This window comes from Ascaphus truei, chromosome 8 (genome assembly GCF_040206685.1).
Source record: "Ascaphus truei isolate aAscTru1 chromosome 8, aAscTru1.hap1, whole genome shotgun sequence".
Taxonomy (NCBI): domain Eukaryota; kingdom Metazoa; phylum Chordata; class Amphibia; order Anura; family Ascaphidae; genus Ascaphus; species Ascaphus truei.
In genome coordinates, this window is record NC_134490.1 from 33838012 (window position 1) to 33854060 (window position 16049).

The 16049-nt window shown below is 44.1% G+C and overlaps 1 protein-coding gene across 3 annotated transcripts in view; it reads left to right on the forward strand.

The window, feature by feature from the left end:
* Window positions 1-12130, forward strand: part of LOC142501413 (nuclear factor 1-like) — an 18614-nt gene extending 6484 nt beyond the window's left edge. Inside the window, exons 1-2 of one of the 3 annotated variants that reach the window (XM_075611301.1) lie at window positions 1209-1627; window positions 11411-12130. In XM_075611301.1, the coding sequence (XP_075467416.1) occupies window positions 1595-1627; window positions 11411-12115 (738 nt within the window). In that variant the 5' untranslated portion in view covers window positions 1209-1594 and the 3' untranslated portion in view covers window positions 12116-12130. Of the gene's footprint in view, window positions 1-1208; window positions 1628-2194; window positions 2316-11410 lie in introns of those variants that run through there. The other 2 variants (XM_075611303.1, XM_075611302.1) reach the window with 2 other exon arrangements.
* The last annotated feature ends 3919 nt before the right edge of the window (window positions 12131-16049 follow it).

Sequence of the window (16049 nt, forward strand, 5' to 3'; positions counted from 1 at the left end):
GTAGTATCACCCACACCGGGGAGATGCAGCTCAACATCATGTGTCACTCTGTAAAGCCGCGTGTCACACCGTGAGACTGTGTGACTTGGCAGGTTTGGGACTGCAGTGTGGCAGGGACCAGCATGGCATATACCCAGCCTCTTCAGCGCTGTTTAACGCCTTAGCTGCCAGGGGATTAAAGGACATGAGGTTAAAAGCAACCCCCCACCACCCCCACTCCACCCTGTCTCACTCAGTGCATCTTCTCCACCTTCTGCGTAGAGAGATTTTCAGGCTATAGGGCAGTGTTTTTTTAATCTTTTTTTTGGTTAAGGGACCCTATCAGTATATTGTTACATTCTGAGGAACCCTAACCCTCTCTAACCGTGCGTCTGAGGTCAGATACATTGTAAGAAACCCCAACTCTGTCTGAGGTCAGATACATTGTAAGTAACCCCAACTCTCTCTAATAGCGCGTCTGAGATCAGATATATTGTAAGGAACCCCAACCCTCTCTAATAGCGCGTCTGAGATCAGATGTATTGTAAGGAACCCCAACCCTCTCTAATAACGCGTCTGAGATCAGATATATTGTAAGGAACCCCAACCCTCTCTAATGGCGCGCCTGAGATCAGATGTATTGTAAGGAACCCCAACCCTCTCTAATAACGCGTCTGAGATCAGATATATTGTAAGGAACCCCATCCCTCTCTAATAGCGCGTCTGAGATCAGATATATTGTAAGGAACCCCATCCCTCTCTAATAGTGCGTCTAAGATCAGATAAATTGTAAGGAACCCCAACACACTCTAATGGCGCGTCTGAGATCAGATGCATTGTAAGGAACCCCAACCCTCTCTAATAGCGTCTCTGAGATCAGATGCATTGTAAAGAACCCCAACCCTCTCTTATAGTGCGTCTGAGATCAGATGCATTGTAAGGAACCCCAACCCTCTCTAATAGCGTCTCTGAGATCAGATGCATTGACAATTCTTCTGTATTTGGTACAGTTTTCAAATGAGCTGAAAATTGCAGGGAACCCTTTAGGGATGCCCGCAGAACCCAAGGGTTCATGGGAACCCCTGTTGAAAAACACTGCTATAGGGGGACCCTGCAACTTTAAAAGGGATGTCATATTCAATTTTTTTTTTTTTGGTTAGTGAGGGTGGGAAGGGCTCCGTGCCGCTCGTCACTTTCACTCCTCCTTCCTACACTCTGTCTCTCTCTCTCTTTTATTTTTTCATTCTTTCTTTCTGTATCTCTGCTCATTTCTCCAATGGAGCAGAATTCACGAAGTTGCCTTACACCTCCCTCCAGGGACGTTTAATTTTGGAGCAGGAAAGGAGGGGGGGGGGGGCAGGGGGCATAGGATTTTTAAAAGCCCCGTCTCGAATTCCCCCGAGTGGCTTTATTAATTATTATTAATATTTTTTTTATTATTTGAATGTATATTTCGCGGGATTGCTCTTCATTTTTTTTTTTGGGGAGAAAAGTTGGACGTACGATCCCGTCAGCAGAAGAGGGAGAATTTTACAGCTGCTGATTTGCAAAAAGTGACTCAGTAACTTTGTGTGTACTGTATATATCAGTAGGATTTAACAGACAGCACCATACCATGATGTATTCATCTCCTTTATGTCTCACGCAGGTAAAGTGCCTTATATCCCGTCTCCTCCGCTTCTCCTGACGTGTAGGGCGCACTGATTCTCTCGCCCTTTTTTTTTTCCCCGACCTCGATGATTTTTAGGGTAATCTCCAGATGCACGCAATGAGATTTTTAATGGGTGACTAATATATCACCGGTTATTGATTTCGTATGATGTGGTGGTCTGTCGTTTGCAAAATTGCACGGGGTGGGGGGGGGGGGGGGAGGTAGTGGGGGAAACCAACGCGTTTTTAGGGGATTTTTCCGACGTTGATCTTATTCTCTTGGGATGTTTTAGAGCGCAGTAAACGAGGAACTCGTAAGTTTGAAGGAAGTGTCCGTGTCCTCAAAAGAGGTTAACATTAACCACAAAGCAAGGTTTATTTGTTCTCCTTTTTACCTGAAAGATGCCTGGTTTATAGTTTGTCTGTGTTTTTCTTGGGGGTGTTGGGGGGGGGGGGCCCTCTCTCTGCTGTGTGTCGCAGGCCTCGTTATATACTCCCTCCCCCCTCCAAAAAAAGCAAGTCACATGTCTCGCCCACACTCGGCGCTGCGCGCACCCTTTCGCCGCCCCTTGTCCCACACCCTTTCACCCGCCCTGTTGCGGGTAGGAAGGTCCCCCTCTCAAATTGTCCAATTCTGTCTTTTTTAATATGAAACTGGAAAGTCCTGGGGAGTGGAGGGGGAGGAGGTACACGGAGCAGAGCGCCCATCCTTGCTTATGTTTTTGGGGGGGTGGGGGGGGGGGGGGGCGAGATTAGACACCTCGACAGTTACTTTTTGGGACCAAATGGATTTTTAAAAATAAGCCGTGCGTGGCGCTGTGCAGCAGTCGCAATGGCGTCCCCTGCCCATTAACCCCTGGAGTGCTGAGTAGCTGTAGGGAGAGTCTGTTGACCTTACAGTGGTGAAAGGGTTAACGCCCGCTTTCCTTCAAAGTGCTTTAACGGCCCCTCTCCCCCACCAGATCAGTTTTTGGACCCTTTGAGCTGTGGAGGGGCTCTTTGCAACGGCCCCTCGGACACTCAAGGGTTTAAGTGTCCCGGATTTGTGGTGGAGTAAGGGCCTGTGGGGTGCCTGGTCTTTGAAGTGGGACGCTCCGACGTCAGTTACTCATAACCTTGGACGAGACACTTTCTATCCCAACTCCTCCGCCACCAGAGATTAGATTGTTAGCTTTGCAGGGGAGTTTGAGTGCACCTGCTGTTTAGATGTATAATGCAGCATGTGTTCACACTTTTGTGTGTGTGTGTGTGTGTGTGTGTGTGTGTGTGTGTGTGTGTGTGTGTGTGTGTGTGTGTGTGTGTGTGTGTGTGTATATATTTATATATTATGAAGCCGTCATTTTAGGTACTTTTTAAAACCTCTTTTTTGCAATATGATTTATATGTGTATGCGAAGCATTGTATACCTTTGTGTGTATAAATATACACAGAGCAGTGTATACTTGTGTAGAGCAGTGTATGCCGGTGTACAGAGCAGTGTATAGATGTGTGCAGAGTGCTGTATACTTTCGTGCAGAACAGTATATAGCTTTGTGCAGTGCAGTATATAGCAGTGTGCAGTGCAGTGTGTACCTGTGTGCAGAATAGTATATAGGCTGTCTGCAGAGCAGTATATGTCTATGTGCAGACCAGCAGGTACCTTATTGCTTATGGGATGTGCACCTACCTGCATATTCTTACCAGTGGAGTGTATATATATATATATATATATATATATATATATATATATATATATATATATATATATATATATAGATCGGTGTTTAGAACAATTGATGGCAGTGCAGGATAATGTATATCTGTGTGCAGAGCAGTGTATTACTGTGTGCTGGTCAATTTTGTGCGTCTCTCTTGGTGCATCACCTTGGTTGAGTGTCTCTGTGTAAGTGCTCAAAGCTCTGTGTCCATGTTTGTGTCACTTTGTGTGTATGTGTAGTTCTATTGCTCCATATAACCGCTCCCTATATCTCCTCATATTGGTCCATATAACTGCGCCCTATACCTCCTCCCATTGCCCCATATAACCGCTCCCTATACCTCCTCCCATTGCTCCATATAACCGCTCCCTATACCTCCTCCCATTGCTCCATATAACCGCTCCCTATATCTCCTCATATTGCTCCATATAACCGCTTTCTATAACTCCTCCTATTGCTCCATATAACTCCTCCTATTGCTCGCTATAACTCCTCCCTATATTTCATCCTGTGTATGATATTCCTGTATATTCCTGTGTGTGATATTTCTGTATATTCCTGTGTGTGATATTCCTGTATATTCCTGTGTGTGATATTTCTGTATATTTCTGTGTGTGATATCCCTGTATGTGTATGATATCCTTGTATATTCCTGTGTGTTACATCCTTGTATATTCCAGTCTGTGACATCCCTGTATACTTCTATGTGATATCCCTGCACATTGCTGTGTGTGATATTCCGGTATATTCCAGTGGGTGTGATATACCTGTATATTCCAGTATGTAATTCCCTGTGTGATATACCTGTATATTCCAGTATGTAATTCCCTGTGTGATATTCCTGTGTGTGACATCCCTGTATATCCCTTTGTGTGATTATGATGTGTGTAAGTTATCTGTATATTCCTTTGACATGTTTCTGTATATTCCTGTGTGTGATATCCCTGTATGTGTGTGATATTCCTGTATATTCCTGTGTGTGATATTCCTGTACATTCCTCTGTGTGATATTCCTGTATATTCATGTGTGTGATATTCCTGTATACTTCTGTGTGAGATATTCCTGTATATGCCGGTGTGTGATATTCCTGTGTGTGATATTCCTGTATATTCCTGTGTGTGATATTCCTGTACAATCCTGTGTGTGATATTCCTGTACAATCCTGTGTGTGTTATTCCTGTATATGCCTGTGTGTGATATTCATGTATATTCCTGTGTGTGATATTCCTGTATATTCCTGTGTGTGTTATTCCTGTATATGCCTGTGTGTGATATTCCTGTGTGTGATATTCCTGTACAATCCTATGTGAGATATTCCGGTGTGTGATATTCCTGTATATTCCTGTGTGTGATATTCCTGTATATTCCTGTGTGTGTGTTATTCCTGTGTGAGATATTCCTGTGTGTGATATTCCTGTATAATCCTATGTGTGATATTCCTGTATATTCCTAATGTGTGATATTCCTGTGTGTGATATTCCTGTATATTCCTGTGTGTGATATTCCTGTATATTCCTGTGTGTGATATTCCTGTATATTCCTGTGTGTGATATTCCTGTATACTCCTGTGTGTGATATTCCTGTATATTCATGTGTGTGATATTCCTGTATATTCCTGTGTGTGATATTCCTGTATATTCCTGTGTGAGATATTCCTGTATATGATATTGCTGTATATTTCTGTGTGTCTTATTCTTGTATATTCCTGTGTGTGATATCCATGTACATTCCTGTGTGTGATATTCCTGTATATTTGTGTGTGTGTGTGATATTCCTGTGTATTCCTGTGTGTGATATCCCTGTACATTCCTGTGTGTGATATTCCTGTATATCCCTGTGTGTGATATTCCTGTATATTCCTGTGTGTGATATTCCTGTATATTCCTGTGTGTGATATTCCTGTACATTCCTGTGTGAGATATTCCTGTGTGTGATATTCCTGTATATTCATGTGTGTGGTATTCCTGTATATTTCTGTGTGTTATATCCCTGTATATTTCTGTGTGTGATATTCCTGTATATTCCTGTGTGTGATATTCCTGTATAGTCCAGTGTGTGATATTCCTGTATATTCCTGTGTGTGATATTCCTGTATACTTCTGTGTGAGATATTCCTGTATATTCCTGTGAGATATTCCTGTATATTCCTGTGTGTGATATTCCTGTATAATCCTGTGTGTGATATCCCTGTATATTCCCATGTGTGATATTCCTGTATATTCCTATGTGTGATATTCCTGTGTGTGATATTCCTGTATATTCCTGTGTGTGATATTCCTGTATATTCCCGTGTGTGATATTCCTGTATATTCCTGTGTGTGATATTCCTGTATACTTCTGTGAGAGATATTCCTGTATATTCCTGTGTGAGATATTCCTGTGTGTGATATTCCTGTATATTCCTGTGTGTGATATTCCTGTATATTCCCGTGTGTGATATTCCTGTATATCCCTGTGCGTGATATTCCTGTGTGTGATATTCCTGTACATTCCTCTGTGTGATATTCCTGTATATTCATGTGTGTGATATTCCTGTATACTTCTGTGTGAGATATTCCTGTATATGCCTGTGTGGGATATTCCTGTATATTCCTGTGTGTGATATTCCTGTACAATCCTGTGTGTGATATTCCTGTACAATCCTGTGTGTGTTATTCCTGTATATACCTGTGTGTGATATTCATGTATATTCCTGTGTGTGATATTCCTGTATATTCCTGTGTGTGTTATTCCTGTATATGCCTGTGTGTGATATTCCTGTATATTCCTGTGTGTGATATTCCTGTACAATCCTGTGTGAGATATTCCTGTGTGTGATATTCCTGTATATTCCTGTGTGTGATATTCCTGTATATTCCTGTGTGAGATATTCCTGTATATGATATTGCTGTATATTTCTGTGTGTCTTATTCTTGTATATTCCTGTGTGTGATATCCATGTACATTCCTGTGTGTGATATTCCTGTATATTTGTGTGTGTGTGATATTCCTGTGTGTGATATCCCTGTACATTCCTGTGTGTGATATTCCTGTATATCCCTGTGTGTGATATTCCTGTATATTCCTGTGTGTGATATTCCTGTATATTCCTGTGTGTGATATTCCTGTACATTCCTGTGTGAGATATTCTTGTGTGTGATATTCCTGTATATTCATGTGTGTGATATTCCTGTATATTTCTGTGTGTTATATCCCTGTATATTTCTGTGTGTGATATTCCTTTATATTCCTGTGTGTGATATTCCTGTATAGTCCAGTGTGTGATATTCCTGTATATTCCTGTGTGTGATATTCCTGTATACTTGTGTGTGAGATATTCCTGTATATTCCTGTGAGATATTCCTGTATATTCCTGTGTGTGATATTCCTGTATAATCCTGTGTGTGATAGCCCTGTATATTCCTATGTGAGATATTCCTGTATATTCCCGTGTGATATTCCTGCACATTCCTGTGTGTGTTATTCCTGTATATTCAAGTGTGTGATATTCCTGTATATTCCCATGTGTGATATTCCTGTATATTCCTGTATATTCCTATGTGTGATATTCCTGTGTGTGATATTCCTGTATATTCCTGTGTGTGATATTCCTGTAAACTTGTGTGTGTGATATTCATGTATATTCCTGTGTGTGATATTCCTGTATACTTCTGTGAGAGATATTCCTGTATATTCCTGTGTGAGATATTCCTGTATATTCCTGTGTGTGATATTCCTGTATATTCCTGTGTGTGTTATTCCTGTATATTCCCGTGTGTGATATTCCTGTATATCCCCGTGCGTGATATTCCTGTGTGTGATATTCCTGTACATTCCTCTGTGTGATATTCCTGTATATTCATGTGTGTGATATTCCTGTATACTTCTGTGTGAGATATTCCTGTATATGCCTGTGTGTGATATTCCTGTGTGGGATATTCCTGTATGTTCCTGTGTGTGATATTCCTGTACAATCCTGTGTGTGATATTCCTGTACAATCCTGTGTGTGTTATTCCTGTATATGCCTGTGTGTGATATTCATGTATATTCCTGTGTGTGATATTCCTGTATATTCCTGTGTGTGTTATTCCTGTATATGCCTGTGTGTGATATTCCTGTATATTCCTGTGTGTGATATTCCTGTACAATCCTGTGTGAGATATTCCTGTGTGTGATATTCCTGTATATTCCTGTGTGTGTGTTATTCCTGTATATTCCTGTGTGTGATAGTCCTGTGTGTGTTATTCCTGTATATTCCTGTGTGTGATATTCCTATATAATCCTATGTGTGATATTCCTGTATATTCCTAATGTGATATTCCTGTGTGTGATATTCCTGTATATTCCTGTGTGTGATATTCCTGTATATTCCTGTGTGTGATATTCCTGTATATTCCTGTGTGTGATATCCATGTACATTCATGTGTGTGATATTCCTGTATATTCCTGTGTGTGATATTCCTGTATATTCCTGTGTGTGATATTCCTGTATATTCCTGTGTGTGATATCCCTGTACATTCCTGTGTGTGATATCCCTGTACATTCCTGTGTGTGATATTCTTGTATATTCATATGTGTGATATTCCTGTATATTCCCGTGTGTGATATTCCTGTATATTCCCGTGTGTGATATTCCTGTATATTCCCGTGTGTGGTATGCCTGTATATTCCTGTGTGTGATATTCCTGTATATTCCTGTGTGTGATATTCCTGTATATTCCTGTGTGTTATATTCCTGTATATTCCCGTGTGTGATATTCCTGTATATTCCCGTGTGTGATATTCCTGTATATTCCTGTGTGTGATATTCCTGTATATTCCTGTGTGTGATATTCCTGTATATTCCTGTGTGTGATATTCCTGTATATTCCTGTGTGTGATATTCCTGTAAATTCCTGTGTGTGATATTCCTGTATATTTGTGTGTGTGATATTCCTGTATATTTGTGTGTGTGATATTCCTGTAAATTCCTGTGTGTGATATTCCTGTATACTCCTGTGTGTGATATTCCTGTATATTCCTGTGTGTGATATACCTGTACATTACTGTGTGTGATATTCCTATATATTCCTGTGTGTAATATTCCTGTATATTCCTGTGTGTGATATTCCTGTACATTCCTGTGTGTGATATTCCTGTATATTCCTGTGTGTGATATTCCTGTACATTACTGTGTGTGATATTCCTATATATTCCTGTGTGTGATATTCCTGTATATTCCTGTGTGTGATATTCCTGTACATTCCTGTGTGTGATATTCCTGTATATTCCTGTGTGTGATATTCCTGTATATTCCTTTGTGTGATATTCCTGTATATTCCTGTGTGTGATATTCCTGTATATTTCTGTGTGTGATATTCCTGTATATTTCTGTGTGTGATATTCCTGTATATTCCTGTGTGTGATATTCCTGTAAATTCCTGTGTGTGATATTCCTGTATACTCCTGTGTGTGATATTCCTGGGTGTGATATTCCTGTATATTCCTGTGTGTGATATTCCTGTATATTCCTGTGTGTGATATTCCTGTATATTCCTGTGTGTGATATTCCTGTATATTCCTGTGTGTGATATTCCTGTGTGTGATATTCCTGTATATTCCTGTGTGTGATATTCCTGTATATTCCTGTGTGTGATATTCCTGTGTGTGATATTCCTGTATATTCCTGTGTGTGATATTCCTGTATATTCCTGTTTGTGATATTCCTGTATATTTCTGTATATCCCTGCATACTCCTGTGTGTGATATCCGTGTGTATATATATATATATATATATATATATATATATATATATATCCCTGTATATCACGATTTATCCCTGTACTTTCCCGGAGGGTATGGCTGCCTCTTCCTTCCGCTCAGGAGCCAGATGGGAAACGAGAGGGAGGTGTGAACTCTTCAACTGTTCAGAGACAGAGTCTGACCTGTCCCCACTCCAAAAATAGCAGGCATCAAATCTGAGCTGTGTGTGTGTGTGTGTGTGTGTGTGTGTGTATGTGTGTATATATATATATATATATATATATATATATATATATATATATATATATATATATATATATATATATATATTCAAAACAGTAATCTCTATAGTATACAAATAGGCTGTGTGTGTGTGTGTGTGTATATATATATATACAGTGGTTGACAAATCACCAAAAAATCTACTCGCCACACAAAAAAATCTACTCGCCACTTAAGTACCAAACGTGTGCTGCTTGGGCCAATATTTACTCGCCCGGGGGTTAAATCCACTCGCCCGGGGCGAGCAAATGTATAGGTTTGTCGAACACTGTATATATATATATTGCAGACCTGTCTAAGACATGCAAATGAACATACAGTAATATTTACAGTTGCTATATATATATATATATATATATATATATATATATATATATATATATATATATTCAAAACAGTAATCTCTATAGTATAACAAATAGGCTGTGTGTGTGTGTGTGTGTGTGTGTGTGTAGATAGTTGTGAACAGCTGTCTGTACATGAGATATGTCATACAGTGGATACATGTGCATTGCTGGTGATCACTCATATAGTGTTCATAGTTGTTTAATAATTGTACATAGATGGGTTATGTTGCACACTGGTACACACACACAAACACGCGCAGATATAAAACTACACACGCACCCCCATATGCACAGACACATGCACATGTATACTCACACACGTGGTGTCCTCACATAACCTCTGTGCCTGTTCTCAACACAAACAACTCCCGTCCCCAACCACCACCTCAGCTCCACCTGTTCCTGCTGCGGAAGTGAGACCTCAGCCCCTCGTATCTCACAGACACGAGGCCGATATTTAATCCCTTCACTGCCTGACGAGGCCTGTTACCTGCTCCGCGAGGGACCCCTCAACCCCCCTGGTGGAACCACAGGCGCCCCCCCCCCTTTTATCCTCTATCCCTGAGCCTCAGAAAATCAGACACCCCAGCTAAATAATAGCAAAGCTTCATCTGTTTGGGGTAGTCTGTTAATTGCCCTGCAGCTTCTGGAACTGGCTCTGCCCTCTGAATATTGCTCTGCATTCTTTGCTATTTGCTCTGCACTCTCCTATTTACGTGTATATCTCATGTATGGCATCTTCTGTGCAACTCAAATAAGCACAGGCATGCTGTGTAATACGTGTCAGGATCATAGAAAGGTGTGTGTGTTTATTTATCCCCTGGCGGAGCTCACAGCTCCTCCCCCCTGTTGGCCTTTCATGAAAGGAGTGCTCTTATTGGCTTGGTCTGTTGTCATGGATACAATGAACCACTCAGCTCTCAGACTGTTCTATTTACCCATAGATCACAGGGGAGCTATGGGAATTTGTTTTCATGTTAAGTGAGACCCGGGCCTACTTTATAATTATATATATATATATATATATATATATATATATATATATATATATATATTTTATATATAAATATATATTTAAAGTTAATAGGGTCAATGGCTCCTTCATCTTATATTGAAAGAAGGCCGTATACACACTAATTACTATAAGTTAATAGGGTCGGTGATGCATCCCTATGGTGGGATAGGAGTGATTCTCACGCAAGAGATTCATATAAGATAATAGTGTCAGCGACGCTTCTTCCCCCTGAGGGGGTTATGAGGGCGTCTCACACTTGTTATTCTTATTATCAATAAGATAACTGTATCCCTGCAAGTCTCACCTCCGTCCCTTCACTCTAGTGCAGGGGTGGACAACTCCAGACCTCAAGGGCCACCTGACCGCGAGTGGCCCTTGAGGACTCGAGTTGGCAACCCCTGCTCTACTGCGCCCCCTATGTGAGATGCCCTCTTACCACACAGGAGCCGAGGCAGGTGTCGCTGACCCCTTTTTAGAAGCTGCAATCCTACTGAATTCCTTTGCTTTGTCCTGACTCAGATATTTGTCCTTGAACCTGAAAAACAATTAAATTACGGGTCAGTCAAGGTGCGACACGGCTGGCTGCCTTTTTGTGCTAATCGTCTTTTGCGGCTAGAGAGGCCAGAACCGTATACATTGTGAAAGAGGGTTTCATTTTGCAACCAACTCCCAAGTGGATTGCATTAAAATTGCCTCCCTCTTTCTGTCGTACGCAGGACGAATTCCACCCCTTCATTGAGGCTCTGCTGCCCTACGTCCGGGCTTTTTCCTACACCTGGTTCAACCTGCAGGCGCGCAAACGCAAGTACTTCAAGAAGCACGAGAAGAAGATGACGAAGGAGGAGGAAAGAGGGGTGAAGGACGAGCTGCTGAACGAGAAGGCGGAGGTGAAGCAGAAGTGGGCCTCCCGCCTGCTGGCCAAGCTGCGCAAGGACATCCGGCCCGAGTTCCGCGAGGACTTTGTGCTATCTATCACCGGCAAGAAGGCGGCGACCTGCGTGCTGTCCAACCCCGACCAGAAGGGAAAGATGAGGAGGATCGACTGCCTGCGGCAGGCGGACAAAGTTTGGAGGCTTGACCTGGTGATGGTCATCCTGTTTAAGGGCATCCCATTGGAGAGCACGGACGGGGAGAGGCTGGTGAAGGCCGGCCACTGCTCCAACTCCCTGCTGTGCGTGCAGCCTCACCACATCAGCGTCTCTGTCAAGGAGCTGGACCTCTACCTGGCCTACTTTATTCGGGAGAGAGGTAAGACAGGACAAAGACCCTTGTTCACCTCCCCCCAGTCACCAACACCCCAACTCCTCTCCCCACCTCTGCTCCTTCCCCTACCCATTCCCCCTTCACTACCGTACCTGCCACTATCTCCCGGTTTTTACTGGAGGGTAAAGGACCCCAGACAGTTTGAAAGAAAGATATAGAGACACGCAGGGCCTGATATGTGTTTGTCATATGACTGCTTCTATTACTCCATATAACTGCTCCCTATAACTTCTCCTATTGCTCCACTTAACCTCTTCCTATACCTCCTCATATTGCTCCATATAACCGCTCCCTATAACTCCTCCTATTGCTCCATATAACCTCTCCTATAACTCCTCCTATTGCCACATATAACCTCTCCCTATAACTCCTCCTATTGCTCCATATAACCTCTCCTATAACTCCTCCTATTGCCACATATAACCTCTCCCTATAACTCCTCCTACATTCCCCATATAACCGCTCCCTATAACTGCTCCTATTGCTCCATTTAACCGCTCCCTATAACTCCTCCTACATCCCCCATATAACGTCTCCCTATAACTGCTCCTATTGCCCCATATAACGTCTCCCTATAACTCCTCCTCTTGCTCCATATAGCCACTCCCTGTAACTCCTATTGCCCCATATAACCGCCCCTAGCTTGTGACACACTCAGGAGTTTGGTTATCATTGGGTAGTATTACCCTGAGGGGCAGGTAAGATTAATACCTCCCCGAACTCCACAGTCCCAGGAAGATGGGGGATTTTGCTCTCCAACCTTGACTGTAAATGTCCCTGTTCCCACAGTCACCTGACCCAGTAATTGCTTAGAATCCCATTAATCCTAAATAAAGGGACTTACTGCAGAGTTAATTAACTCCTTCCCTGCCGTTTAACAAACATTAGTTTGTTAAAACCCAAGTCGTATGACCGGCCTACATGGAAGTAATGAGTGAAAACCCCCCAGGCCAGGGGGTCTCAACTCCAATTCTCAAAACTCCCCAACAGGTCAGGTTTTAAGGATTTCCCAGCTTCAGCGCAGGTGGCTCAATCTGAGCCACTGATTGTCCCACCTGTGCTGAACCTGGGACATCCTTAAAATTAGGGGGTCTTGAGGACTGGAGTTGAGCCCCTCAGCCCTAGCCAATTAACACCTGCTCTCATGTTGAACACGTGTTTCTCCGTATGGGGCAAGTTTAAAAGGTTTGCAAATTCCTACCCTATAGCCAGATCCCACAAAACACAAACCCTGCATAATAATGCAGCACATGCTGCTGTCTATAGGCTCTGGGCTCTCACTTATAAGGAATTTCTGGGGAATCCTTTTCAACAGCGGCCATATTTTTGAGACCCCACAGAAATGACTTTACCTGAATATTTATCTGCGGATTAAAAAGGAAGAATTACTGAGGGACTTCTAAATCTCTACTCATTCCCCCAATGCAGCATGGTGAGAAGTCGTATATCCATCACCGTTCTCCCTCCCTCTCTCCTTCCCTCCCCCCTTCCCCTCCCCCTCCCCCCCCCCCCCCCCCCCCCCGCTCTCTCTCTCTCCCCTGTCTCTCTTTCTCACTCTCTCTCTCCCCGGTCTCTCTTTCTCACTCTCTCTCTCCCCTGTCTCTCTTTCTCACTCTCTCTCTCCCCTGTCTCTCTTTCTCACTCTCTCTCTCCCCTGTCTCTCTTTCTCACTCTCTCTCTCCCCTGTCTCTCTTTCTCACTCTCTCTCTCCCCGGTCTCTCTTTCTCACTCTCTCTCTCCCCTGTCTCTCTTTCTCACTCTCTCTCTCCCCTGTCTCTCTTTCTCACTCTCTCTCTCCCCTGTCTCTCTTTCTCACTCTCTCTCTTTTTTACATCAGCACAATTCTCTCAGCCGCCCTCCCGACTCCTTAAGGTTTGAACTCTGGGGAAAATTGGTCTGGAACATTGTGTCCCCTCTGAGGGAGAGAGTGCGCCTGTGTGCGCCTGTGTGCGCATGTGTGTCTATACGAATATGTGTGCACATCTGCCTGCCTGTGTGCGCTTTCTGTGTGTCTGTGCAACTGTGTGTCTCTGCCTGTGTACGTGTGTGTCTATGCAATTATGTGTGTGCGAATGTGTACGTCTGCCTGTGTGCGCCTATGCAAGTATGTGTTTGCATCTGCCTGTGTGCTAGTATGTGTTTGCGTCTGCCTGTGTGCTAGTATGTGTTTGCGTCTGCCTGTGTGCTAGTATGTGTTTGCGTCTGCCTGTGTGCTAGTATGTGTTTGCGTCTGCCTGTGTGCTAGTATGTGTTTGCGTCTGCCTGTGTGCTAGTATGTGTTTGCGTCTGCCTGTGTGTGCGTGTGTTTGGGCGAGTATGTGTGTGTTCAAGATTGTGTGTGTGTGTGTCTGTGCAAGTATGTGTCTCTGCGTGTGCACGTGTGTATCTATGCAATTATGTGTGCACATCTGCGTGTCTGGGCGAGTGTGTACGTCTGCCTGTGTGTGCCTATGCAAGTATGTGTGTGCATTTGCCTGTGTGAGTATGTGTGTGTGTGTCTGCCTGTGCTAGAATGTGTGCATCTGTCTGTGTGCGAGTATGTGTTTGCTTCTGTCTGTGTGCGCATGTGTGTCTGTGCAAGTGTGTGTTTGCGTCTGCCTGTGTGCGCATGTGTGTCTGTGCAAGTATGCGTCTGCCTGTGTGTGTATGTGTCTGCCAGTTTGTGTGCGCAAGATTGTGTGTGCAAGAGTGTGTGCCTCTCTTCCCCTTTTCTCCCTCTCCCCCTTATCTCGCTCTCTGCTCTCCCACGTTCCCCCTCTGTCCCCCTTCTCTCTTTTTTCCTCATTGCGTTTTTTTTTGCAGAACTTGCTTTTTAACAAATTCACTTTTTTTTAACTTACTGGTTCTGGGCAAAAGAGAGAGAGGAGAGGGGAAAACGGGAAGAGAGGAGAGGGGGAAACGGGAAGAGAGGAGAGGGGGAAATGGGAAGAGAGGAGAGGGGGAAATGGGAAGAGAGGAGAGGGGGAAACGGGAAGAGAGGAGAGGGGGAAACGGGAACAGAGAGGAGAGGGGGAAACGGGAACAGAGAGGAGAGGGGGAAACGGGAACAGAGAGGAGAGGGGGAAACGGGAAGAGAGGAGAGGGGGAAACGGGAAGAGAGGAGAGGGGGAAACGGGAAGAGAGGAGAGGGGGAAACGGGAACAGAGAGGAGAGGGGGAAACGGGAACAGAGAGGAGAGGGGGATACGGGAACAGAGAGGAGAGGGGGGAACAGAGAGGAGAGGGGGAAACGGGAACAGAGAGGAGAGGGGGAAACGGGAACAGAGAGGAGAGGGGGGAAACGGGAACAAAGAGGAGAGGGGGGAACAGAGAGGAGAGGGGGAAACGGGAACAGAGAGGAGGGGGGAAGAGAAAGAAGAGGTGGACATGGGAAGAGTGAGGATGGGGTAGAAAGGACAGGGGGAAATGGGAAGAGAGGACGGGGAAAGGGAAGAGAAAGGAGAGGGGTAAATGGGAAGAGAGAGGAGGGGAGAAGAGAAAGGAGAGGGGGAAACGGGGAGAGAGGAGGGAGAAAGAGAAAGGAGAGGAAGAGAAAGGAGAGAGGGAAATGGAAAGAGAGAGGAGGGGGAAACGGGGAGAGGAGGGGGGAAACGGGGAGAGGAGAGAGGAAACGGAAGAGAGAGGAAGGGGGAAGAGAAATGAGGGGGGAACGGGAAGAGAGGATGGGGTGAAAGAGAAAGTAGGGGGGAAACGGAAAGAGTGGAGGGGGAAGAGAAAGGAGAGGTGGAAACGGAAAGAGAGAGGAGGGGAAAACGAGAAGAGAAAGGAGAGGGAGAAACAGGAAGAGAGAAGAGGGGGAAACGGGGAGAGAGAGGAGGGGGAAATGGGAAGAGAGAACAGGGGGAAAGGGAAGTGAAAGGAGAGGGGTAAATGGGAAGAGAGAGGAGGAAGAAGAGAAAGGAGAGGGGGAAACGGGGAGAGAGGAGGGAGAAAGAAAAAGGAGAAGGGGAAACTGAAAGAGAGAGGAGAGGGGAAGAGAAAGGAGAGAGGGAATGGAAAGGGAGAGGAGGGGGGAGACGGAAGAGAAAGGAGGGGGGGAAGAGAAAGGAGGGGGGAAACGGAAAGAGAGGAGGGGAAGAGAAAGGAGAGGTGG